The sequence below is a fragment of the Styela clava genome, chromosome 8 (genome assembly GCF_964204865.1).
Source record: "Styela clava chromosome 8, kaStyClav1.hap1.2, whole genome shotgun sequence".
In the NCBI taxonomy this organism is placed as follows: Eukaryota; Metazoa; Chordata; class Ascidiacea; order Stolidobranchia; family Styelidae; genus Styela; species Styela clava.
In genome coordinates this window covers 13,017,481-13,044,110 of record NC_135257.1, presented here as the reverse complement: position 1 = coordinate 13,044,110, position 26,630 = coordinate 13,017,481, and the positions used below count along the sequence as shown (strand labels likewise).

The window sequence follows — 26,630 nt, the reverse complement described above, 5'->3', positions numbered from 1 at the left end:
TAGCATGGACTTGGTGGTAGAGGAAGCCGTAACCGACCAGCGGTTACGTGAACCACCCAACGACGGCGAGGAGTCCAGCAATCCTCTCGCACATAACCATCCCTGCATGGGATTCGAACCTGCGAACCCACGCAGAGTAATTAGAGGTGCGGTGGCTAGCATATTCCTAACGCTTAGCCCGTTGAGCCACACCGCCGCGCCGCGTCATAATGGTGTCCACACCGATGCGGGTTGTTTTCCCCGATCTGTGTTAATGGATGAAAATCCAAATTGCGTTCGGGTTTGTGGTGGTGAATTCGTCTTCATCACTATTCATTCGCTATTTCGGCGCAAATGGCAATATAACCTCTTTGTCTTAAAAGTGTGGTATCCAAAGGGTGTATATGTTTACTAGTGCAAAATTAAGTAGGATGAAGCGAATATCCGTGGGTGCAAATGTACGCGAGTGCAGTTGTGCGTGGGTGCAAATGTATTGCGGGTTCAAATGTGCGCAGGTGCAAATGCCCGCGGGTGCAAATCTACCGGATGCAAATGTCCGTGAGTGCAAATGTCCATGTGTGCAAATGTCTGTGGGTGCAGATGTACACTGGTTGAAATGTCCGAGAGTGCAAATGTCCATGGATGCAAATGTTCAAGAGTGCAATCTGTATGCGGGTGCAAATGTATGGGTGCAATTGTTCATGAGTTCGAAAATCTGTGGGTGCAAAAGTATGCAGGTACGTGTAATTGTCCTGGGTGCAAATGTACGTGGGTTCAAAGATAATGAAGGCAGAGACCAGATATAGACGATGTACGATCAGATGATTCATCAAATCTAACCTACCGGTAATATTTTTTATGACATCTAAAGCGTAAATAAATACTAATGCGACTGAAGTGATTCGGTAGGCAGCCTGAGCATCAGGCTGCAAGTGGAAAAATTGAGAAACACCGTCTTAATCAGTATACAATTCATATATAGTAATCAATCATTAATATAATATTTTAATTTTACATCAAAACGAACGCAATTTAGAAACCAACGACTAACATATCGAAACAAGGGAGTCAAGGACCCACCGCTGTCGCTGGTTTGCTGCAATAACACGCATCAGCGATTAGAAGTCCACTTTGTTTCCTTATTCTGAAACCCCGCGAAACATGGACACGTGATCTGATCCTGGAAGTCTTGCAAACTCTTCGTTCGTTTTTGCCGTTTTGTTTCTGCGGGGGTATTTTTTGGATTAAATATAGTCAATATGATGGATGTGGACATTGATGAGGAATTACGGGAAGCTGAACGCCAATATTTGGATTTTCTTGATGATGAAGTCACAGACCAAGGTGTGTATTCTGCGTTGGTTAGAGAAATGATTGAGAAGGGAAGATCCCGAATTGTTGTTAACATAAACGATCTCCGGCGACGAAATAATGTGCGAGCTAAAAAGCTTTTGGATAATGGTTTTGATGAGCATGGTGCTTTTCAACGTGCTCTGAAAAATTATGTTGCTTCCATCAACACTGAATATGCAAAGCAACACGAGGAGTTTTTTGTTGGATTTGAGGGAAGTTTTGGGTCAAAGCATGTAACTCCTCGTACCCTAACAGCATTGTATCTTGGTAGCATGATATGCCTTGAAGGCATTGTTACGAAGTGCTCACTTGTTAGACCAAAAGTTGTTCGTAGTGTTCATTATTGCCCCGCTACTAAGAAGACTTTAGAAAGAAGATACACTGATATGACCTCTACAACACCTTTTGTATCAAGTTCTGTGTACCCAACTAAAGACGAAGAAAATAATCCATTAGAAACCGAGTTTGGATTATCAGTTTACAAAGATCACCAGACCTTGACTGTGCAAGAGATGCCTGAAAAAGCTCCAGCGGGACAACTTCCTCGATCGGTGGATATTGTTGTTGACAATGATTTAGTTGATCTCTGTAAGCCTGGTGATCGTGTCCAAGTCCTTGGAATATTTAGATGTCTACCTGGTAAAAAACAAGGCCATACTTCTGGTGTTTTCAGAACTATCTTGATTGCAAATCATGTAAAACCTCTTAGCAAAGAGGTTATACCAATGTTCTCAACCGATGACGTTGTTAAAATAAGGAAATTTGCAAACCAAAAAGGTGCTGACCCATTTGAAATTCTTGCCCATTCTTTAGCTCCCTCTATTCATGGCAATGAATATATCAAAAAAGCTGTGCTCTGTATGTTACTTGGCGGTACAGAAAAGATTTTGCCAAATGGAACAAGACTTCGTGGTGATATAAATGTTTTGCTGATAGGTGATCCAAGCACAGCCAAATCACAAATGTTGAGATATATTTTGCATACAGCACCACGAGCTATAACAACTACTGGTCGAGGAACAACTGGTGTTGGATTAACTGCTGCAGTGACTTCAGATGAAGAAACTGGAGAACGCAGACTTGAAGCTGGTGCTATGGTATTAGCTGATCGTGGAGTTGTATGTATTGATGAATTCGATAAAATGAGTGACATAGATCGTACCGCAATTCATGAAGTAATGGAACAAGGAAGAGTCACTGTGGCAAAAGCTGGCATTCATGCAAAGTTAAATGCTCGATGTAGCGTGTTAGCTGCAGCGAATCCTGTTTATGGTAGATATGACCAGTATAAGACTCCTATGGATAACATTGGAATGCAGGATTCTTTATTGTCTAGATTTGACTTGCTTTTTATCGTTCTTGATCAAATGGACCCAGAAAATGATCAAAGAATATCAGATCATGTGCTTAGAATGCATCAATATCGTGCAACAAATGAACAAGATGGCGACCCAATGCCAATATCGATTGGTGCAGATATTTTGTCCACAGATGATCCAGACTGCGAACAGAACAAAGATCAAGAAACGCCAGTATATGAAAAACATAATAAATTGCTGCATCGTGGATCTGGCAAAAAATCTAAAATGGTGAGTATTGCCTTTATGAAGAGATATGTTCATGTGGCAAAAATTATAAAGCCTACTTTGACAAGAGAGGCTGCGGAATGTATTGCAGAAGAATACACCAAACTCAGATGTCAAGATCAAGAGAATAGTGATGTAGCCAGAACCACACCAGTCACTGCTCGTACTCTTGAAACTTTAATTCGTCTTTCAACTGCGCATGCCAAAGCACGTTTGTCCAAGAAAGTAACTTTGAAAGATGCTCATTCTGCTATTGAGCTTGTGCAATATGCTTATTTTCATAAAGTGATGGAAAAAGAAAAGAAGAGGCGAAGAAAGACTCACGATAGCGACAGTGAAGATGAAGTCATTGAAAGTCAAAATACCTCAGTCCGCAAGAGGAGAAAGCGTGGGGATGGGAATGAAACCACTGGAGATCCAAATGACCCATATAATTTTGATTCGGCCGAAGAAGACACACCTGATGTCAGTGCTGTGGGTCGTCCTTCGCAACAACAGTCAACTGTTGATGTTTCAATGGAAGACAGTGAGCGTTCCACAACTGCTATTGATGAACAGAAGATGAATAAATTCAAGAAGTCACTTTTTGCCAAATTTGAAGTTGAACACACACAAAGCCTGCCCACAGCTGCCATTGTTGAATGGGTCAACAAGGATAGTCAGGAGTTTTCCAAGGACGATGTTGACACCTGTCTTTCACAAATGCAAGACAGCAATCAAGTGATGTATACGGATGACACTGTATTCCTCATTTAAAATCCAGGAGAATACATTCAATTTCCAGAATGTGTACATCAATGAACATATTGAACCTCAGAAACAAGAGACAATTTACCATTTCTTTTTACTTTATATGCCATCATGTTTGCTTTCTGCTGTTGAATTTGTTATCCATAGCTCTTTCGTAAATGTTCCAAATGTAAATCTGTACAGATAGTTTTGTTATTGTGAAACTTATACGCAGTGCTTGATTGGTTCCATTATGAGATTAGTTCAGCAAATGAGCAGGCAAGAAAAAAAATTAGTTTTTTGCAATGTCCTCCACGCTGTTGTAGGTTTTTACCCAAGATTCTATAACATGTTGCATAATGCTAGATTACTTAATAGCAGTCAGTGTCAGGCAACCACTTTCATCAAGGCGTACTACAGGCAAGTCCACTGGTCTTGTCCATCTGTATGCCATTAGATGAAGTGCATTGTAGCAAATTACAAATTCTCGACTTGTCAGAAACTTGTTTGCTAGTTCTATAACTGGGATTTGGGCCCAATGGGAATGCGCTGATACTCAGCCTATACTTGCGATTGGTGCCAGCCAAGATATTTGTTCACCAAAGACGTTTGTCTAATAATTCGTAAGGCCAGTGTTACGTAACAGTTGGCATTTGAAAGATTAATCGTGAATTAATAAAAATGTCCCACAAATAATTACCTCAGTATATATGTTCCGCCATTTTATTAAAGTAATGCAGCATGAAAAGTACACAAAAACCGCACGAATGAATATAGCAATAAAATCAATTAGATACAGATGTCAGTCAATATCATTCCATAAGCACATAATGCTAACATTTGCAGTTCAGGCAAAAAAATCCAAGCCCCACTTCTGATCTTAAAAAGGCAAAACCTACTAAAATCTGAATAATGTCATGACATACTGCAAAATATTAAGTGAAACAGTATATAGATAGCAATTAATTCACTATAAGCATATTAACTACAAATAGAATAAGAGTTGAAACATCATACTAAATATCAAAGTAAAACTAAATAAGCACAAGGGCATATAACATAGTCTTAAATACAATTTGAGACACGTTTCTATTATTATATGCAGAATTCTATATAGTTCACAGCTGATAGTTCTCATGGATTTGGTACTATTTGCTGTACAGGTTTATAATTTCATTATGCTTGTGTTGTACTGATATACGAAACAGGGAAACAGAACTTGAAACAAAGGGGAGCACAACTCTAATTAAAACAACGCACGACATGACTGATACAATATTTTGAATGAATTTGTGCATGATAAGACTATTGAATAAAGATTTGTCCTACATTGCCAGCATGAAGACAGATAAATTATGGGACGGTGTCAATATCGGATTTCACCAAACAACATCGTATTTCTGAATGCTTTGATCAGTTACGACTACTGGATAGTTGACAAAACAAGCAAATGTTAGAATATTTGAAAGACGTTAAGCATTTAAAAATTCTAACAAAATATCCAGGGGTCCGATTGCTTTGATGTTATCAATATTTCCAGACTGACTAAACTGAGACAATATAACTTAGACCCATTTAAACAGAAAAAAATCATGTCATGTTTCAGGTGACAAAATTAACTCACCTATGTTAACCAGCAAGACACTAAATGGGTAATAATATATTTTATTTTACCAATATATCTGAATAATATAGTATATACCCTTTTTTCAATTCTCAATATTATTTTGTGCATCAAGATTAGAAATGAAATCAGAACAGACCCACAACAACATATTTGACAATTAAAATTATTGTACAATCTATCACCAATACCTAATCAGTCACATGGAAATCCATAAAATATATAACCAGGAAGCTGTAAAAGTAATTCATATAGTTCCAGGATGTAAAACACAAAATTTACTGTGCTTATCTACAGAGTTTGATTGATAAAAGCAAAGTATTTGATATTGAATGCAAGAAAACAAACCTGTGAATTATTGTATCACCTCGATTAAAATGAATTGATCCCCAATGGATGTAAAAGTCTGTCACCATAAGCTAGTGTAGTTTACCCGGGGTATCGAGAGGTTACGCGAGTTACTATTTAAATCCAGGAGTTTGTATTAAATGATGTATAATTATAATCAAATACCTTTAGTATTTGAAAACATTGTTAAACTGGTTGCCCTTTAAGGTCAATTTCATTTTGCCAGTATTAGGTTTGCTTTTATATACATAGAGTATATTACCATACGGATAATGAAAGAATTAATTGAACTATTGCACAGGGGTTTTGCTAAGTCTAAAAGGTTGAAAACCACTGGCTCACACAGATGTAAGCATGTTTGGCAGACAGCTTTCACACCTCTGATATAGACGACAAAATTTTAAGACATTTTTAAGGGGGCATTCGGATCAATAAAAAATTCAGTAGTTATGAATTTATAATCATGTTGCAATAAAAGGGTTTGTTGTAACATCATGGAAATACATTGAACCGGTTGCACCACTCTGCGGACCTTCACCTAAACGCACCAGATTCAGCTAGTGCTCACACAAATATATATAATGAGACTATTATAATGTATAAACAAAAACTTGTGAAGATAAAAATAAATAGGTTTGTTGCATGATATGACTCAGTACAGTGATATTTTCAGCTGGAGCAACAAAGCAATGCAAATTCTTTTTTAAACCAAAACCAAGCCTGATATTTAGAAAACATGATCACTCAATAGATACAATACCAAAAAGGTAACAAATTAGAAATTACAATACAACTTGATACAAGACCATAATATGCATATTCCCGCAATTAAAATGAAAGCACAAAAATACAGAACTAAAGGAGGTTTTATGAAATGAAGACCATTGTCAATGAACTTGCTTGATTATAAATCTGCAAATAGATTTCATAGCACTACAGTTGTAAAAAACGCATAATAAGTTTGTCTATTGTAAGTGTCGAGGGCGTATTGGTAACAATATTGAATTACAGACAGTCTAGTATGGTAAATAGGGAAATATTGGTCTATTAACATAATAAAAGAATATAAAGTTCAGGTCTATTTATACTTTATCAATTTTAGATACAGACAAGTGAAAAACAATGGAACCCTAATATAATAAAATTCCAAAAATATCTTGAGCTTGATCCTAGTTTGGACTTCCTTTATTAGAAGCCAGATAGTACTGCATTGATATAAATCGAGAGGTACCGTATAACAGGAAATTCAATTCACGCAAAGGGACAGAAATATCTATTCAAAAAATAGACATAATTTTAATACATAATTTTTATTTTACAAATCCGGAATTTGAATTAATATAGTTTAGTTACTGCATTTTCGATTTGAAAGCTGTAACTAAATTCATTCTATATTATTTAAAATGAATGGCTTTGAATAATAGGTTCATTATATTGCTATGGCATAATCATTTCTATTTGTGCCAAACCATCATGCTAATGTAAATTTTAATAAATCCTCAAGGAAATAAAAGCAAACTATAAATCAACACCAAAATATTTCATTATAGTTCTTGTGTTATTAGATATATTCCACTTTTTCAACAAAGTGCCGACTATTTGAAGTTATTTTCCGCTTCTGCTGAAATTGCTCACCGAGATCATCTAGGTAGGCTGGTGTTTTTTAGTAACCATTTCATATTCGGATCATCAGAGTTACATTCATGCATCGAAGGAACTTGTGAATCAGATGGCATTTTAGACATACACTGTCCTGTGTTAGCATGTCGTAAAGTTTTAGTTGAGTCATCGTATTCCCACAATTGATTTCCTTTCATATGATGACATTTCACCATCATGACTGGGCCATTCCTTTTTGCTACATCGAGGCATATGTCATCGGATCGTATTTCTTTGTTGTGAGTGTAAGCCCAAACCTGATTTCCACCCATATTGTGGCAACTAAATATGCCACACTTCTCATTTTCCTTTCTCCCCATTGTATCCAAACACAGCCCAGAATTTTCATTTCTGACTTCACCAAGAGACTTGTAGGTAGAAGGTATTTGAGAATCTGGATAAATATTCTCAAGATACCATTTAAAAGGCTTGCAATGTAATTTCTCTCGTAGCCTCAGTCTTTCACTGACATCACCATATTCTTGTTTGAGTACACCAGGAGAAATAATGTAAAAGAAATTTTTATAATCGTCCATCCAAACTTCAGCAAGTCTTCTGTTATTTTTGTTAATTATATGTCCAGTTCCTCCAGGAAACGTGTATGGAGTAGCTTTACGAAATACATGCCCGACATGAGAGCATGTAACAATCAAAAGAGTACCACCACATTGCCAAATACGAAATGAAATCTCCAAATTTTCACCTCCCCAAATATCCATTCCGGGATCATAAGTTCCAATTTTTTCAAAATAATCCCGATCTATAGAAAACAATCCACCAGCCATGGTGGGTGTTCTAACAGGTAAGGATCTGTCATTGTTACGTCGATCCATCTCACGCTGCGGCACTGGATACCACCGGAAATTTAACTTCCAATTAAAGCCACCATATGTCATGTCCGAACCCACCATAAATTCAAAAGTATCATCGCTAATAACATCTATAATCGGACAAACAACAGTGGACGAATCTTTCACTATTTCAGCAAGCAAAGGCTCAAGCCAGCCTTCTGTGCATTCACAGTGAGCATCTAAGAAAGTTAAAACTTGGCCCACTGACACAGCAGCACCCTTCAATCTGGCCCGAATAAGTCCCGACCTTTTGCCCATTCTAACGACTCTAACAGTAACAGGTAATTTACTCATATAAACCTCTAATTTCTTGCCAAGAAAGTCCCGTTCACTCGCATCATCTACTAGTACAATTTCTTCTAGAAGATGCCTCGGAGATCTGTTGATGATGCTATGAACTGTACGAAGCAGCGTTGACCAAGCTTCATTGTGAAACACTATAATGACAGATGTTTTCGGGAGATCTTTCACAGGATATACCTTTGATTTGCATCCACTCATACGAACATCAGGAAGTGAACGATTAACAGAAATCATCTCTGATGCAAGCAGGTTAAATTGATTTATTTTAAACTTTTCTTTTTTCTCTTCCTCTTTGTCTTTAGGTATGTGAACTGCTTTGCCCATTTCTCCTGGACCCCTGGGATTACTGAAAACAGGAAGAGCATTTCCAATTTCCTGGACTTTCTTAGCAATGAAGTCGGCAGCACCCCCACCGCCGCTATTTCGTGTATTTTTTTGAGAACAGTTGGAAGAACAGTCCGTATAATTGAAGATTAATATCACATCAAGCATGACCCAGCATAACGAAGTGAGAAGGATAACTTTACAATAACGACGTCCGCATATTTTCACCATATTGATTTGTTCTTCGAGTTTCAAACAAATATGAAAACTATTGTTTGATAAATTCACATTTTATAACTATTTTTATGACACTAAACAAGTAATATTTTAGTTTGATAATTGCAAAGTGTCATTACATAAATAATATGCTTGCTGCACAATACAGCAATAACGTAGGTTCAATAAACCTAATACGACGTCACAGAGCTTGCCGAAAGATAGTTCTGATCACCTGAAATAGCATCTGCCGATACCGAACTCACTAACGTCGGCGATTTCTCTCATATCGTGATCGCTGCAGCGAGAAAACGAGAGGAATAGCTTGCTTGATTTCGGGTAGTCGTCTGCGAGTTTTGGACGACGTACCTTGGAGGGCCTTATTACGCCACTGTGGTGTCGCAATGACAGAATTTTATGGTAATGTAGTCAGGTGGGGGTTAGGAATGATATATGCAAAATTGTTAAGCCAGGCCCACTAGAAGTGCATGTGGTACAGAACTATACCAGACCCCTTTTTTGTAAGTGACAAACAATTTGTGACATCGATGCGTTGGCACTTTCCATTAGTGATACTTCATGTATTTTTCACTGAAAAGAGATTCCGAAGATTGATATATATATATATATATATATATATCTGTATATATAATTATGGATATTCAAATCTCACAAGTTGCATGTATGTCTATGTGTGATACAAACAGCTTATTTTCTAGAATTCCAAAAAGCTGCGCGGCACACTTGATTATCTCTCAGTAGTGTGCTGCGGCACACAGTTTGAGAAACACTGCCATAAACCCGAAAGAAAAAAATAGGGTCTCATGTAGTTTCCAACCTAACGTACTTTTAGTGGGCGGAGCATAACAATTTTTTTACGTGTCAATCCTAACCCCCCCCCTGAAAATTATTATGTCAAATTATTACAAAAATTATGTCACTATGATGTCACAAATACCTCATAGAGCTTGCCAAAGTATATTTACGATTGCCCGAGGTGGCATCGGCCTGTCTGCGCGTCTTGGATGACAGTTCGTATAGTTTGAAGGGCTCTATTGCATCACTGTAATGTAATTTTTGGATGACGCTGTCAGGTGGGGGTTAGGATTAACATATGAAAAAATTGGGACCTCCCGAAGTATGTGCACCAAGATGGCACACAACCTGAAAGTAGTATATGTGTACCGGTTAGGATTCAGGTTGTACGACATCTTGGTGCGCATACTTCTGGAGTACCAAAAAATGTTATGCTACGCCCACTAGAAGTAGGCTACTTTAGGTATTAAACTACATTAGACCCAAGTGCTGAAGTGAGGATCACAAGTTAACTCATAATATTTCTTTTACTATTTATTAATTCGAAAATTTGATAGGTAGCCTATCCACTTTCGGCAATCTGGCAATCCTTCCGTACAGGCTGTACGGTACCGGTACAGCTGTACAGACAGAGCTATTACTGTACCGGTACCGGTACTACAGTATTTTTATACCGTACCTGACAACTTTTTTGTTATTTGTTCGCCAGTTTACTGAGTCGTATTATAAGATTCTTTTCGTTTTTTTTTCAATTTCCAGAGTTTGTATAATTTATCCTGAAGGAGATGGAAGCCAACGTACCGTTACCGTAAACACAGACTCGCGCACGACGAGGCCAGAAACGTGCCTACATACAGACATACGGTACAAGTAGCCTACCGTACACTGTATAGTCCTTTCGCACAGTCGCATAAGATTAGATACGTTTATTTCGACTCCATAAGAAATCTACCTGTAGACTTGATAAATTTAGTATCCAGCAGCTTTTGACTTTGTCTAAAAATTCCAAACGACTGAACGACGCACAGACCATACCGGTATCCTCGCTCATCTGAAAGTCATATTTAGACAAACGTCACAAGCTCTGACGAAGTTTTTTTTGTGCCAAATAAATTCCGAATTTTTGTATTGAGATTTTGAAATGGAATTATTGGACACGTAGTGGACATAACGATCGTTTCAATATTATGTTGTTGTTGTTCTTGTTCTTGTTCTTTGACACGTTTTTAAAAAGTCGCTTTTCTCTTCGAATACTGGACCAATTGCTTTGAAATTTTCAGTGGTTAAAGATTAATTTTTTCGCTAGAAGGCTATTACTTTTGTTTATTCTTAAATTTTATATGAATCCTATGAGATATGATATTTCATACAAAATTTCGCGGTATTTATTTTTACTCATGGGAACACTGTTTTACACTTATTTCAAGCGGTTTCGCGATCGATTGTCTTGCTCAGTACTACAGCTACTGTAGGTCGGTACTGGTAAGTTGCCATACAGGTACCGTAACGCAGTGAAATTGACTTATTCCTTCCGCAGTATTACTAATGCTGCAATGCAAGTTTTATAGCCTATCGTATGCGGAACGGAATATCAGACCTACAGGTTCGGTACCGGTACTGGTAGCTCAGTACGTAAGTACGATACTGGTACTGGTGCCGGTACCGGTGTCTTACCACAATGAAATTACCGTAACTTATTCTTTCACGGTCCTACCAGTGCAGTAATGCAAGCGTTGTAGCACTTGTAGCCTACTATATTTGTTTATTTTGATGAGAGTCTACTGGAAACAACATAAAATTTGAAAGGGAAGAATTGTTCTGTGATCAAATATCTGTCCTAAAGTGTAAACAACATAAAATTTGCAAGGGAACAACTGTTCTGTGATCAATTACGGTACCGTATATGGCCTACAGTGTACAGGTAAGATGCTGGCTGACTGCTAACCGGTACTGGTAGCTCATTACGTAAGTACGATACTGGTACTGGTGCCGGTACCGGTGTCTTACCACAATGAAATTACCGTAACTTATTCTTTCACGGTCCTACCAGTGCAGTAATGCAAGCGTTGTAGCACTTGTAGCCTACTATATTTGTTTATTTTGATGAGAGTCTACTGGAAACAACATAAAATTTGAAAGGGAAGAATTGTTCTGTGATCAATTATCTGTCCTAAAGTGTAAACAACATAAAATTTGCAAGGGAACAACTGTTCTGTGATCAATTACCGTATATGGCCTACAGTGTACAGGTAAGATGCTGCCTGACTGCTAACTCAGTACCGCTTGACACGTTTTTAAAAAGTCGCTTTTCTCTTCGAATACTGGACCAATTGCTTTGAAATTTTTAGTGGTTAAAGATAAAAATTTTCTCCAGAAGGCTATTACTTTTTTTTTCGCTATGACGTCATCAAAATTATGTGACTCTACGTGTCCATATATTTGAGCATAGCTCTCTTGTTTTATTTTGAATACAAAATTTTTTTGTTTCCATGTTTTAATTTTTCAATTTAAATCCCATTCCCCCCAATATATATGAAGAGATAGTAAAGCTCTGGCGAAGTTTAGCAACAGCCTACAACTCCGCATTGGAGATAATAACAATATTGCTCATTTTATCCTTTAATTATCTCCAATTTCATCAACTCACCACCGATAGTTGCACAATAATACTTTTTTTCACTTACAACTCTATCTTGGCGCGGCGGTGTGGCTCAACGGGCTAAGCGTTAGGAATACGCTCGCCACCGCACCTCTAACTACTCTGCGTGGGTTCGCAGGTTCGAATCCCATGCAGGGATGGTTATGTGCGAGAGGATTGCTGGACTCCTCGCCGTCGTTGGGTGGTTCACGTAACCGCTGGTCGGTTACGGCTTCCTCCACCACCAAGTCCATGCTTCCGAAAAAAACAAACAATACAGTAAATCTAATCCCATACCCGACTTGGAATGGTAACCGGACGAGAGGCCGTGGTTCGCCATATGAATAAGCCGTCTTATCGGCTTTCCTCTCCCCCGGGATAAATATGTAAATCCTATCCTATCCTATCCTAGCGTTTGCGACACCGGACGAGAGGCCGTGGTTCGCCATATGGATAAGCCGTCTTATCGGCTCTCCTCTCCCCCGGGATAAATATGTAAATCCTATTCGTATTTCTATTTCTGTCATTACACTGTGGTACTACACATATTGGCAGATTATATTGGGCCGGTTTTATTAATAATCTTTATCACTGACCCGGTTCGGCATCTGGGGTCAAGGGTCGGGGAAATGTTGCAGGCCAAGAGTCTTAACTTTCAATTATCTATTTTGAAAATAGTGTGAAAAATGATGGAGTATTTTACCCAAAATTCGACAAACAAAACATTTTTAATTCACTTTCATATGACTAAAAAAAATATTAAATTCCATATTGCTGTTTTGGTACTGCACCTTCCACTTCTGCATTTGACCTTCAATGCAGCGGGTAATGAGATTGAGTCATACTTCATACTTCTTTATGTGTACTGCAAGATATAAAATATGGTTGGAACGTAATGCAGTTATTTTTGAAAATGCTAATTCAAGTGTAAATAATGTCATAACAAGAATTAGAAAATCCCTTTCAGCAAGGAGAAATATAGAACAATTTAGGCATAAACCTAGTTTTATAAAAGAACTTGACAAAATTTGCAAGAATCTATGACTAATTGTATAAATTTTTATTTTTCTCCTATCGATAATTTAAAAACATGTAAATTAATGTATACTTACTGATAAACATGGGAAACTTTATCTGGAATCAGCAATGGAATAATATGAATTGCTGGATAATACTGGATGATGTTTATGAATATATTTGTTTATTGCATGTAACTATGTTCTAAGTTTATTATTTTTTTTTTATTTTTACAAAACTGTTATGAATCCACAACGTGGAACTTCAAAAAAAAAAAAAGAGATTGATTGCTTCATATTTTTGGCTTCTTGCCATCTGAGTCTCTTGTATTCACTTAGTTCAGTAGTTACTGATCCATAGCTACTTCCCGACTTTCGCAAGAATAAAATGCTCCCTATTTTCATCTTATTTTAGAAAATTGCCAGTTCAGCAGTTGCAACGTATTGAGATACAGTAGGCACTTTGTGGCATGCTTGTCTGCGGTAGGCGAAAGTGGCGCACTATCATTATTTTTCTGGTTATAATATCTGCATTATGTATATTTCCCCTGTACTCTGGAATATTGCATGAAGAATCTACAGATTCATACATTGCCAAACAGAATGAAGTGTTTGTGGATGTTCCCTCAATTACAAGTCCAGATATTGGAAGACACTTCAACCCAAAGTTGCTAGCAGGTTTAATGGCTGATATAAAATCAAATAAGTCCAATAATGTAATAAATCATCAAAAAGTACTAATGGTGAGTTTTTTTTATTTCCTTGGTGGTTTTATTTCCTTTCTATATTACCTTTTACACCAATTTTCTCAAAAGTATGACCCTATCACTATTACTGTATTATCAAATTTGCAAGGTACTTATTTATATAAGTTTTTATAAGCAATGTCTCGCAACTCAAGTTTTAACAATATGTTACTGGTAGATGATTTGTGTGTGCACCAATGACTTTTAAAGTTAAGCATATATATAGATTTATAATTTTGAATATCTATTATTTTTTGTCTTTTAATTATACAATTGGTTTGTATATACAGACGTACTAATAATATACCATAATTGAAGACTTACATATTGTAATTCAGTTAACTTGACCGAATTGTTTTATATTTTTACAATCTTCTATTTGAGAAGAGTATTTTTTATATTTCTATGACATTCACATGAAACATTCTTCAGCAAACTTAAGGAATCTTTGCCAATTTGTTGCTATAACTGATATCAACTTATGATGTCATAATTTATTCAGAAACAGGATGTTGACAGAGATGTTGTCAACTACAATGTTCATGCTTTTTATTATGCATGGTATGGTAATCCAGGACAAGATGGGGAATATTTTCATTGGAATCATGAATACCTTCCACATTGGGAGAAAAAGATATCTGATAAATATCCAACTGGACAAGCTCATATTCCACCTGATGATATTGGTAGGACAATGATATTTAAATAAAAACGAAATGTGTGTGCTATATCCCGTATTTTTATAAACACTGTAACAGATGGATGCTGTTACCAATAAACCAATGTTACACACCTCTACATTTGTTAGATGATTGTTATGGCGGTATAGAAAACTGAAATGTGAAGCTTAAGTTTTTTTTATAGAAACCCAAAAGTTCCTATATTTAGCAGAAAATAACAGATAATTTTTATATAATATTAGCTTGGACTTTTCATATCTGTTATGGCCATTTTCCCAGCAGATTTTAATCAGAATGATGGCCTCTGATTAACCTGTGTAGGTTCGCAGGTTTGAATCCTGTGGGGAGATAGTTATGTGCAAGAAGATTGCTGGACTCCTCGCCTCTGTAGGGTGTTTCACGTAACCCACTGGCCAGTTACGGCTCACTCCACCATGCATCTGAAGCAAATAACTGGCTAACTAACCCCATACCGACATAGACTGGTAACTGGATGAGAGGCCATTGGTCCACCATATGATTAAGCTGTCTTATCAGCTTTCCTCTTCCCTGAGATAAATATGTAAATCCCAAGTTTATTGTAAATGCCAGTCTGACGAAAATAATTTAATTTAGATTTTAAAATTTTACTGTAGATAAATACGGTATGATAAACCTGACCTTGCATATAAATCAATAGCATGGAATATCAATCTCTTCTCCTTAATTGTTTAAGGTTCGTCTTATTATCCTCTACTGGGCCCTTATAGTTCTTCGGATGAAACTGTAACAAGATCGCACATGATACAGATGCAACAGGCCGGAATTGGTTTGTGTTTACTATTATTGGCCTGCACTACAATATTGTTATTCAACCAAATCTTTTATATGAAATACCTGATATGAAAGTGTTATTTGCTTGCAATAATCAATATATACGGAAAAAGTGACTATGGTCCTACGTACGGAAATTTTTTTTTGGCATGTAAAATAAAACTCGAGTTAGAGTTGTGTTAAAGTTATCCATGAATTTTTCAGACGAAAGACGTATAAATAAATCCTATCCTATCCTATATGCAAATCATTAATAGTGCCTTGTAAAATATAGTAAATATAATAGTTAAAATAAATTTCCTACATAATTTGAATCAAGATATTAAATTTGTAGTTCAAACTAAACTTCTCAGAATGCCTATAGTTCTATAATGGATCTTGTTTTAGGTGTTTTAGCTCTTTCTTGGTATCCACCTGGGTTGGCTGATGATCATGGAAAACCGATTGAACATTACATTCCAACTTTATTTGATATTGCAGATCAATATAATATAAAGGTATGACATGCTGTTTTAAAGTTGAATAATGCAATATACAACCCGCGGCACAATTATTAAATCATATGGAGGGAAAATATATTCAATAACTATATTATGTATAGGCAGTATATTGGTAGCTTCCAACAAATCTTTACAGTGATCAACCTAGAGAGATATATTATTTTAAAATGTGTTCTCCTCTAACATTTACGAGAGTTTTATCTCTGATGGAAAAGTGGCCAAAATAGTGGTAGAAAATTCACAGGGATGAAACAGTTTTGGTATAAAGAATCAAGTTTATAACTTTTGGTGTTTTGAATGATTGTTTATGTTCAGGTGTGCTTTCATATTGAACCTTATAAAGACAGAAGTCCCGAGAGTGTGAAAGAAAATTTAAAATATATAATAGAGACGTGAGTGTACTTCTGATTTTTTTTTAGGTTTTTTAAATTGAGAAAGAGAAGTATACTGAACTAAACAGATGGTTTCTTCTGATCAGAATTTGACTATGGTGTTAATATTCATTTATGATTCGATAAATCCAATTATTTTGTCTCAAATCAGGTTACATGCTAAATTTTGTAAATAACCTGAACATATGCTAAATTTCACTTGGTGAGATCTCTATTCTTGAAGTTCAATTTTTTTTTCCCTGAGTCTATCAAGTTTAATTAAATACCTGTAACGAGTTTTAATAAAAAAAAGTGGGATTTTTCTTTTTATGAGGCAATGCTTTGTGTATTTTAGGTATGGGGACCACCCCGCATTCTACCGGACTTCCACTTCCGAAGGCAGTAGAAAACTACCACTAGTTTATGTTTATGACTCTTATCTTATCCCTGCTAATCAATGGAGTAAAATACTGAAGAAGAGGGCTGAAATATCTATAAGAGGATCCATTTTTGATGCTGTAGTTATTGGACTCCTGGTTGAGAAAAAACACATGTATGTGTATTTGGTTGCAATTTCTAAGACCTAGTTGGCGATATTCGTCATACAAGGACGATACCTATCATTAGTCACACACCTCATTGAATACCTCTAACTATTGTCGCTATTTTATTTTTATTTTTTCAGTCATCAATTTCAATGATAAAATATAGCTTTAGTAGTAATTTTAGTCATTTTCAGACTAATATGTTATATATTGCAGCTGGGAGTTATCTAGTGCCGGATTTGATGGTTTTTACACTTATTTCGCTGCTGAAAAGTTCTCGTATGGTTCCACAAGAAGATATTGGCGAGAAATTGAATCATTTGCTATTGAAAACAAAATGATATTTATCCCCAGCATTGGACCAGGGTATGATGATACAAGTGTAAGGTAAGATGTGAAATTTGTCTTGAAAAGTTTTCATTTCTATAATTAGTTAAGAAAGTTTCAGCATCATTTATCATATCTTGTTATTTGAATAAGGAATAATAATAAGGAATATTCTACTAATATTTTAGTGGAATAATTTTAGTTTCAAATGCTAGTTTTTTTAATCATAACTATCTACTACAAGAGAGCTATGCTCAAATATATGGACACGTAGCGCCACCCAGTGGCAATAATTTTGATGACGTCATAGCGAAAAAAAAAAAGTAGTAGCCTTCTGGAGAAATTTATCTTTAACCACTGAAAATATCAAAGCAATTGGTCCAGTATTTGAAAAGAAAAGCGATTTTTTAAAAATGGAGACGGAGACAAATAACAACAATAACAATAACAACAAAATTTTGAAACGATCGTTACGGCCACTAAACGTGTCCAATAAAGGTGGATATTGAATAACCTGTAGCGATCTCATATATGTCGAAGCTATAACTACTAAATATATGGTGTGGATTTATTACCTGTGCAAAATCATGTTAGGTGTTAATTCAATAAACTCAATTTTAAAATAATTTATTATAGTGATTTTAACACTATAAACTTTTTGAATATTATTTTTTGGAGTTTTGAATATTTACTGTAAATGAAGTATTTTCTGCCTTCTCTCAGACAAGACTAGTTTATATAAGAACCTATAAACAGAGACTAATGGATTTGAAAAACAAGCCAGGTACTCTCAGATCAGTAAAAATTGCCCAAATTCTCTTTCTTACCCTAAATATCAGGACGTTGGTCTGACTGGACATTGAATTGACAGACCATAGTTACATATTCAAATATTTGCCTGCCATGCCAAGAAGGCAATCATCATGGCGTCTCGGTTTCCGCAATAAAAAGTCTTCATAAAGCGGTTTATTGTATATATTTCAGTATTGTGCAGAATTTTTCAAACGCTTGTTGATTGCATTGTAAATTTGTAACTGATCGGAATTTCAATGCTTATGTTTCATTTCAAGGCCCTGGAATAACATAAATTCCAGAAAAAGAAATGATGGGGCGTATTATGAAACTGGATGGCACAAAGCAACCACATTGTCTACCGTCAATATTGTCTCCATCACATCATTCAATGAGTGGCATGAAGGAACACAAATTGAGCCAGCTTCCCCTCAATCAAGACATGGAAAATCTGTTTATCTTACTTATGAACCACATGATCCAGATTATTATTTAAAATTAACTAAGAAATGGTCAATGAAAATGTTAAATGCAACTCGTGATGTAACTTGATTGGGGTTGTAGGATTGTGCTTGGCGAATTTCTAGCACTGGTGTTTTTTTTGTATGGTTCTGGTATTTTCAGTTTTAATATTTTAGTTTTCACTTTGAATTGAATTTTAATCGGACACTACCGAGATTACAAAAAATGAAGTTTATAGTAATGTAATGTTTCAGTATTGCAGTTTTATATAGATTGATACATAAGTTCTACTTAAACTAGGGAAAGCATTGTTGAACAGTTCACTAGATCAAGTTTATACCAGCTTTTCATTTGAAATTTTCTAAATCAAAAATGTAGTTAATATTTCCAGTTATTTTATCAGGTATGTATAGTATTGACTTGTGTTCCAAGGCTCATGTCAACCAATTTTTGTTTGTTCCACTGTTGAGGCAATAATTTTATATGCATCACTTTGTGAGTACTGGTCATCTGTAATTTTTAAGCTTGGGGTAGGAGCCTGATATCTTGCTTTGAGCAAACCCTGTATAAGATATCAATAATTTTATCATAATAAGTTTCAACTACATTAAAAATAATTGGGTATCAGACTGGGTCAAAAATCCAAACTTGAAGATCAAGGTGAATATACTTATATGATTTGTGATAATACCCAATGTGATATTTTTCTACCCGATACTTTCTATCCAAATAATATATTTTCACACAATCACAAAATAATATGCATGCACTTCCGTAACCACTGTATTATTGGAAATTGTTTGCATTTGAAATTCAATATTTAATGAATGTTTTTAATTTTATGCATTGTGCCAAATAGAAATTTTTGTGAAAAATAGCGTATCGGTAATAGATGTTTTGTGTTACTAAACACAAGTTGGTATGTGTAATCCGTGTGGTTTTCAATTTGCTCAAAATAATAAAGATTTTATCAGATGTTAAGAAATATCCGACTCTGTAAAGGGTGGCATCACCCAGAACAAAGCATGACTATTATTTTGTAAGACGATGTCATTATAAATGGTTCTAGATTTATCCTAAATCACTGCAATGCATGAGGCAATCATTTATTAATTTTTTTTTGATAAATTTCTGATATATGCAGCCAATGCAGATGCAAGTATAAACAATATTCTCAGATGATCTACATTTCTTGTTTCTGCTGTATGTACTTTTTTTGCCTTGTTGTATCAACTTTCAAAGGCTTGATGCAATATTCCACTGCTTTTTATGACCAAGACATACCGTAATGAACATTTTTATGCTCAGTTATATTTTAACTTTAAGCCATTATGGCAATGACATCTTGAATGAAAATTGCTCATGCTATTTGGCATCAGGTTTTTGGGATTTTAATTTTCAAGAAGGAATGAGTGCTGAAGAGGCAAAAACTTCTATAAAAGAACGTAAGTCAGTTGTTTTTGGATTTATATTTCTCTTTTGTTTTATCAGTTAATTAACTATAGATTTTAAAAACCCTTCAATTTATACCTCTGTCACCATTTGTCTTCCATTTACAGCAGCTGCAGAATCTTCTGATCAACAACCACATGATTGTGAAGAATGTGAGATCAAAATGGATGAGACAGACAACAAAAGTTTTTGGGAAGCACAAAAATCATTACTATGGCAATCATTACCATTGCTTGTTCTGATTCTCATCAGTATTATTTTAGAGAATGTAATCTCTATCTTATTGTTTGTTGCACTGATTTCAACATTCGATACAATCAATGATTTCATTGTGAAGCAGTCTAGTCGGCCTGTAAGTATTATTTTTGCTGTGATATATGCATAATTTAGGACTTTAGCACTCAACAGGAAAATTCTAATAATTTTGAATGGGAATAAAGTTTTGTTTAAGTTGTAAAACTTTCTTATTCATATACTGTTATGAAAGCTGTTGGAAAAGTATTAAATTGAGGGATCTTTTTTACAAATTATCATAAAATTAATGGGCATTTTGGTACTGTTTTTTTATGACTGTTTATTTATTTCTGTTCAGATGTCTGCCTAGTAATAGAAAGTAGATTATGTATAACTCGCTTAATAAATTTGATAGAATCCAGAGTCTGGACGTTTAATAAAATTTAGTATATTCTCAATGTGAATATTAAACGTTTTTTTTTCAGAAAAAGATTGCCAAAGTGAAAGCATTACTCCTTTCCGTATATCTCATTGGATGTATATGCCTGTCATTTCCAATCATTAGGAAACATTGGTAAGTTAATTGATACTATGAAAATAAAAAATATACATTGTAATTTGAATAAATAAACACCAATCAGTAAGAATATTTAGAAAATACCTGTAAACACGAATTTTAGAAACGGTTGTGAATTCTAGTTTTAGTTCTGGTCTATACTTCTTATATAGCCTACTTAGGTACTATTCCAAAAAGCATCCTATTCCAATATGCAGGGTGACCAAAAAATAACAGAACCCATAAATTTTCTGATTGCTCACACGAAAATGAAGAAAGTTTCAATGATCTTCGACGCTTTGCGCACAAAAGTTATGTTCTCTCTAGAATATGTTCCCAAAAACCTGGGTTCTGGGTTTTTAGGGGTCACCCTGTAGTTGAAAGTACTTTGTGATTATGGTGATTTCAGATTATAAAAATTGTTGATTTGGGGAGATTTAATTAATTTCTTTCACAGAGGGATGATTCCATTATGAATGATGGGCTTTTCAATAGAATCTTTTCACAATAGTTCCCAGTTTTTCATGAATCAATATTTGATTCAGTTCGGAGCATGCCAGCTAAGGTCATGAAATATTAAAATAGGAAATCTTCCCACTCGCAGGTTAATCAGGATGATTCACTTTTATTCATGGTGGCGGGACCACGGATCATTCTGGTCAGGACTTTACCTGGTGACCATCATGGATTTTCTTTTCAAATATTTTACAATGTTTATCAAATGCTTGATACTGTTGTTGAGTGGAAAAGTCATTACAGGACAGAAAAGGGTGAGTGAGCAAGGTTGATGAAATTGTATCATTTGGTAAATGTTCCATGGAAATTGTAGGTTAAATTTGTGAGCGAATAATTTATCTGCACTGTTGCCGACTTGAAACCGCTTTTGCGTTCACAATTACAAACTACTTGCCACTGTCAAATGTTCATTAGTTGAAGAGTAATATTACTCTGTGTTTTTTTTTTCAATAGTTTTTACTGGTTTGCTTTCACACACCTTAGGAGCTAAACAAATTTCTCACACTTGTGCTTAATTATCGATCCCTTTGTTGAGGTATGTGACTTTTAAGGCCTCAAGTTCATGCATCTAAAAACAAAATAACTGTCTAATCCGATACCCAACATGGACTAGTAACCGCATGAGAGGCCGTGGTTTGCCATATGATTAAGCCGTCTTATTGGCTTCCATCTCTCCCTGTATAATAATCTATCCTAAATTATAAGTATATATCATTGTGTGTTGCATCTTTTGTACCTTTAGTCATCATTTTGCCTTTATCTTATTATTCAGGGCAAAATTTATATGGCTGTTGAAGGTGTTTCACAAATATTTCGATGTTTTCTACCAATACCTGAATGGTCAAAATATATCTTGAGATATCATTTTGGATTTTCAAGTGTCATATCTTGGATTATCTTTATTATCTATGTTATTATGAAGGTGAGTTCAGGTTTTCCTCTTTTATTCAATGTTCAGTCAGAAATGAGTTACAAAGCTTTATGTGTAAAAGCTACCAACATTAGAAAACTCATTTTCGTATATGTAGTAATAATTTTCAGTTAAATTGGTGGAACAACTGGTGGTAAGTTAAATTGGTGGTAATAACTGAGTGCTAAAATAAAGTTGAAGATTGTTTATTGAAAATTTCATCTTAGCTTGAAATGACGGTAGTTGACATAGACCAGGTTCAAAGACGACAATTTTGATGAAAAAATCGTATTAGTTAGGAATTTGAATTTTTATCTGATCATGTTCCAAAACAAAATGTGCAATTTCGCACATAGGTTTGTCACAGGAAGTTTTACTGTGCCCTTCAAAATATAAGCTGCATTCTACTGTATGAACTATTTACCTATTAATATTGCTAGGTGCATTTCTTCATAGTTACCGGTACTTGCCAAATCGACCAATATAATATTTTTATAATTGACTTTGTAACAATTTGATGATAGAATATGATGACATTTATTTTAAATTTTCAAACAATATTCTTCTTCTTTTGTAAATAGTTGTAAATATTTTTAGAGAAAATGTTTGCAATCATTGTGCAATTTTTTTTAAATGCCATTTTTGAAATACAAATTCTTGTTTTTTTCCAGCTGAAGACTGTGAAAAATAAAATATTTCCTTTAATCAGTGTCTTAAGACAGAGAACTGTGACAGGAACAGAGGTTTGTAATGTTAGTGACTTTTTCCCATGAAATCGTAACTCTAATTTGTTACACATCGTTTGTGGATTCGATGCATGGGTGAATTGTTAAACTGATAGGAAATCGAGCCGTAGATTTTTGACCGTCACCAAGAAAATTTGGTTCGTTTGTCAAATCATGCCAATGACTGTTTTCTCTGTTATCTGTTTGCTCCAAGAAAATGAATTTAAACTGAGACTCCTTGCTTTTAAAGTCAAAGTAAGTAATAAACCTCCTTTTAAAGTGAAATAAACAGATTGTAAAACAAGGTTTTTGTATATTATATAAAATTCAAATTGAATTTAGAAATTACATTCACAATTTTTTTACCATACTTGTGTTTATGCAGCTCCAGCCAGCTTCTGCTGATGATATCTCTGCATTGCCTGATGCAAGACTATGTCCTATCTGCCAAGATCCATTTATTGAACCTGTCAAACTTCCATGCGAGGTTTGTTGTTTTTATCGCCTTGTTTATGCTGAAAAAATGAGTAGTTTTGTTAATATATAAAGCGATGCAAATGTATCTTTCTTTGAACGCAAGCTTTTAACATAAAATTTCGCGTTTGAATCTGATAACACAAGAAGAGCATAAAATACAAACATAGAAGAGGGAATGTTCAATCACCCAACAATAATAAGGATTTCTTGTGTTAGATAAAGATGTACAACCATTTTTCAATAACATTTCTCTGCCTAAACCAAATCTATGTTTGGATGGTTACCATTGTAACAGTACACTATAGCATTATTATTTCCTTGTTAGACTTGCTTATGGGTGCCGCTGCTCGATAACCAAATTTGGTTTCTCGCGGCTACCCTCACCCTGAAATGCCTTTTTTTTATTTATTGCAATTTGTATATCAAGTGTGCGTTTAGTATGGTGAGAAAATAAACTACTGATTACTGATATAGCAATGATTTATCATACTCAATGATTGATGTATCACTATTTTAAATTTAACTGTTTTTTTTATTGTTTGCAGCATATCTACTGTATGGATTGCATTTCCATATGGTTTGATAGAGAGCAGCATTGTCCTTTTTGTGCATCCTATTCCATAAACTCAGTTATTCTCGGATTGCAGTCAGCTATCACACCCCTTGCACAATACACAAGCTCTAATCGGAAATGGAAAACTGGCACGACAGATTATCTTATACAATTTTTTTGAAGTAATTGAACCAGATGGTTGAGTGGATGTCTCTTAACTCAACCAAATCTGATAGCATCAATGTTTGGGTCTGCAGTTTCAGTTGTTCCTCATATGTTCGGCTGCTGCTACATTGTATACTACTTGGGCCATAGGGTGGAATCTTTTATTTGCCAGACTTGTACTTGCTTTTGTATAGCATCCACTACTTGTCTACTACTCCACTTCTTGATGCTTTGTTTGTGATGGGATATGTTACACAACAATCGGATATTGACAAAAGATTACACTTGGTAATGTTGGGATGCTCTTGCCTTGATTCTCAATGGATTCAGGCTCCCAGATGCAATTGATTTTTTGTCTTGTATTGAGTTTAAGGTTTAAAACCTGCTCTGCGTCTACATTTGATTTGGTCTAATTCATATTTAGTTTGTCATATGAGCATCAGAGAAAATGATGTTTCCTTTGAGATGACTTTGTGCTTAAGATTTTTTTATTACATGAATATTCAAATCTTTTCAACTTAACTCTTCCATATAGTAGGTGTAGCTTTTCTGCATTGTTTATTATCTTGACTGATGTTAAAAGAATTCAATATTAATGAATTGTCTTAAGTTCAGAGTTATTGTATATATAAATAAAGTTTAGAGACTATAAGTCGCTGGTTTCAACGTAACCGCTTCTGAGATGTTTTTGTGTTGATCAGGATTTCTGAACCATAGTGGGATTCAAAATTGTAAAAACGGGTTCTCTTTTTGTATCGAACTCGCTATGAACCGTTCCCCTCATTTCAGAAAATGTAGGTATGTCACTAAGTATTCTGCATTAACAAGGCATGCTGGTTAACTTTTGAAACGACAAATATTGCGCTAGTCGTCAGCTACGGTGCACGTAACTCGTTCGGTAGGTGTCGTATGACGTCCAGAACAACGGAATAGCGCGAACAACACGAATTCCACCACTGTCGGTGAATCATGTTAAGCTCAATCTCGGGACTTGAAATTGCTGGTCTTGGCGCACCTCGCAATTTTCTAACTTGATCGGGGTCTCCGTTCATTTCCAGCTAGTGCTTTTGTTTTATTCGTTTCTTTGGTCACTTATTACTTATCGATCTTAAGATCGGTAAGTATATTGATAGGTATTTGTCTGTATGTCTGTCTGTGTGTGTGTCTGTTAGATGCACGCGATATCTCACGAAAGCGAGATTGAATCTGCTCCAGATTTTGCATGTGCATTCATCTTATCTCGGACCAGAGGCCTATTGATTTTGGGCGAATTATGTCGTATAATTAGCGAGTTATCAATCAATTATTGATATAGTGATCTAGATTTTTGTAAAGCGAGAGAATTTTGAAACCCGCCGAGTGTGTGTGTGCGATGCGCAGTGCGCAAGTTACAAGAGCGGATGAATCGAAGCTGCAGTTTCTGTTTTGGGGGATCCCCTAACTATCGATCGATAAGTCTTCGGTTTCCAACCGATATTCTCGTTTTTATACTTACTGTGTAAGATTGAAGACTCTCGTAAATTTAAAAGGTGGAGATTTCATAACTAGTACAACGTCCATTTGTGCGGGAAACATAACGGTATTGTAATGCTGCACGCGAAAGTTTCATTTCTATCTACCGGTAATTCAAAACATCTCTGATATTTTGGCGCAGCTCTCAGTTTCATTAGTTCCTTTGTGAACGCCGGTGACGCATTTTCGTGTAAAAGCGGTGTGCAGGCCCTATAATAAACCTAGTATTGTCGCAAAATCTCATAGAAGTGGTAGAGATTCGTAATATACATTGACGCAAAATTGCGTGGATAAGGGGTTTATGTCGAGCCGAGAGCCGATAAGTGAGCTTAGGGCATAAGACTTCCTCTCTTGTGGTTACCAGTCCGACCGATATGAAAAAATGCTCCGTATGCATCAAATTTGGTGAATGAAGTTTGAAATACCAGATTAATAACTCTGTCTGTTTCCGGATAATTGTAATTTGACGAAGTTTGATGTCAACATGAGATTTATTTCGGCACTGGGCAAGCGTATGAAGTGGGGATTCTTGCTATGTTCTGAGTTACGATTTATATATATTTTAATACTTTCGGCAGAAGATTGGAGTATTTATAGGACCTGAGATTCGGACAAGTATGGGTCACGAGTCACGACATTTAGAGATGCTCCAAGCTTACGGCGACCATTATGTCGTACTTGTGTGAACGGTGAAACATGGGGGTGGCGCTGCAGGTTGTGTGGCAAATTGAAATATGCCTAAGATAACGCTATATTCGGCCTGATAATTATGTAGCATTCCAATGATGCCTGTTGTTTTCTTGACTTCGGAAAAAATGGTGGTATAGCCTCTTAAAATACCATTTGATGATT

General features: G+C 35.5%; 3 protein-coding genes across 7 annotated transcripts; 2 read left to right on the top strand and 1 right to left on the bottom strand.

The window, feature by feature from the left end:
- Window positions 1-1,112: 1,112 nt before the first annotated feature.
- On the top strand, window positions 1,113-3,875 carry LOC120346356 (DNA replication licensing factor MCM3-like). Its single transcript, XM_039416068.2, has one exon. The coding sequence runs from the start codon at window positions 1,239-1,241 to the stop codon at window positions 3,672-3,674; it is 2,436 nt and encodes an 811-aa protein (XP_039272002.2). The 5' UTR covers window positions 1,113-1,238; the 3' UTR covers window positions 3,675-3,875.
- A 3,360-nt stretch (window positions 3,876-7,235) lies between these two features.
- On the bottom strand, window positions 7,236-9,085 carry LOC120346357 (polypeptide N-acetylgalactosaminyltransferase 1-like). The gene has a single exon (XM_039416069.2). The coding sequence runs from the start codon at window positions 8,985-8,987 to the stop codon at window positions 7,260-7,262; it is 1,728 nt and encodes a 575-aa protein (XP_039272003.1). The 5' UTR covers window positions 8,988-9,085; the 3' UTR covers window positions 7,236-7,259.
- A 4,584-nt stretch (window positions 9,086-13,669) lies between these two features.
- On the top strand, window positions 13,670-24,937 carry LOC120345699 (glycoprotein endo-alpha-1,2-mannosidase-like protein). Of its 5 annotated transcripts, none has more exons than XM_039415241.2 (9): window positions 13,670-14,185; window positions 14,697-14,874; window positions 15,584-15,676; window positions 16,069-16,178; window positions 16,497-16,573; window positions 16,908-17,105; window positions 17,314-17,484; window positions 18,495-20,123; window positions 20,238-20,482. In XM_039415241.2, exons 1-8 carry the CDS (start codon window positions 13,913-13,915, stop codon window positions 18,766-18,768), a joined length of 1,374 nt encoding a protein of 457 aa, XP_039271175.2. In that variant the 5' UTR covers window positions 13,670-13,912; the 3' UTR covers window positions 18,769-20,123; window positions 20,238-20,482. The 5 variants fall into 5 exon arrangements, with proteins under 5 accessions (XP_039271175.2, XP_039271174.2, XP_039271173.2 ...); XM_039415240.2 differs by having other exon boundaries at window positions 13,673-14,185; window positions 14,691-14,874; window positions 20,241-20,482; XM_039415239.2 differs by having other exon boundaries at window positions 13,673-14,185; window positions 14,691-14,874.
- Window positions 24,938-26,630: the final 1,693 nt, after the last annotated feature.

Bases quoted from the DNA above. Each gene is read 5' to 3' on its own strand.
- LOC120346356 (XM_039416068.2), top strand. From the start codon at position 1,239: ATGATGGATGTGGACATTGATGAGGAATTACGGGAAGCTGAACGCCAA.
- LOC120346357 (XM_039416069.2), bottom strand. From the start codon at position 8,987: ATGGTGAAAATATGCGGACGTCGTTATTGTAAAGTTATCCTTCTCACT.
- LOC120345699 (XM_039415240.2), top strand. From the start codon at position 13,913: ATGCTTGTCTGCGGTAGGCGAAAGTGGCGCACTATCATTATTTTTCTG. The intron at 15,677-16,068 runs GTTTGTGTTTAC...ATCTTGTTTTAG, and splicing joins GATGCAACAGGCCGGAATTG to GTGTTTTAGCTCTTTCTTGG. The intron at 16,179-16,496 runs GTATGACATGCT...GTTTATGTTCAG, and splicing joins CAGATCAATATAATATAAAG to GTGTGCTTTCATATTGAACC.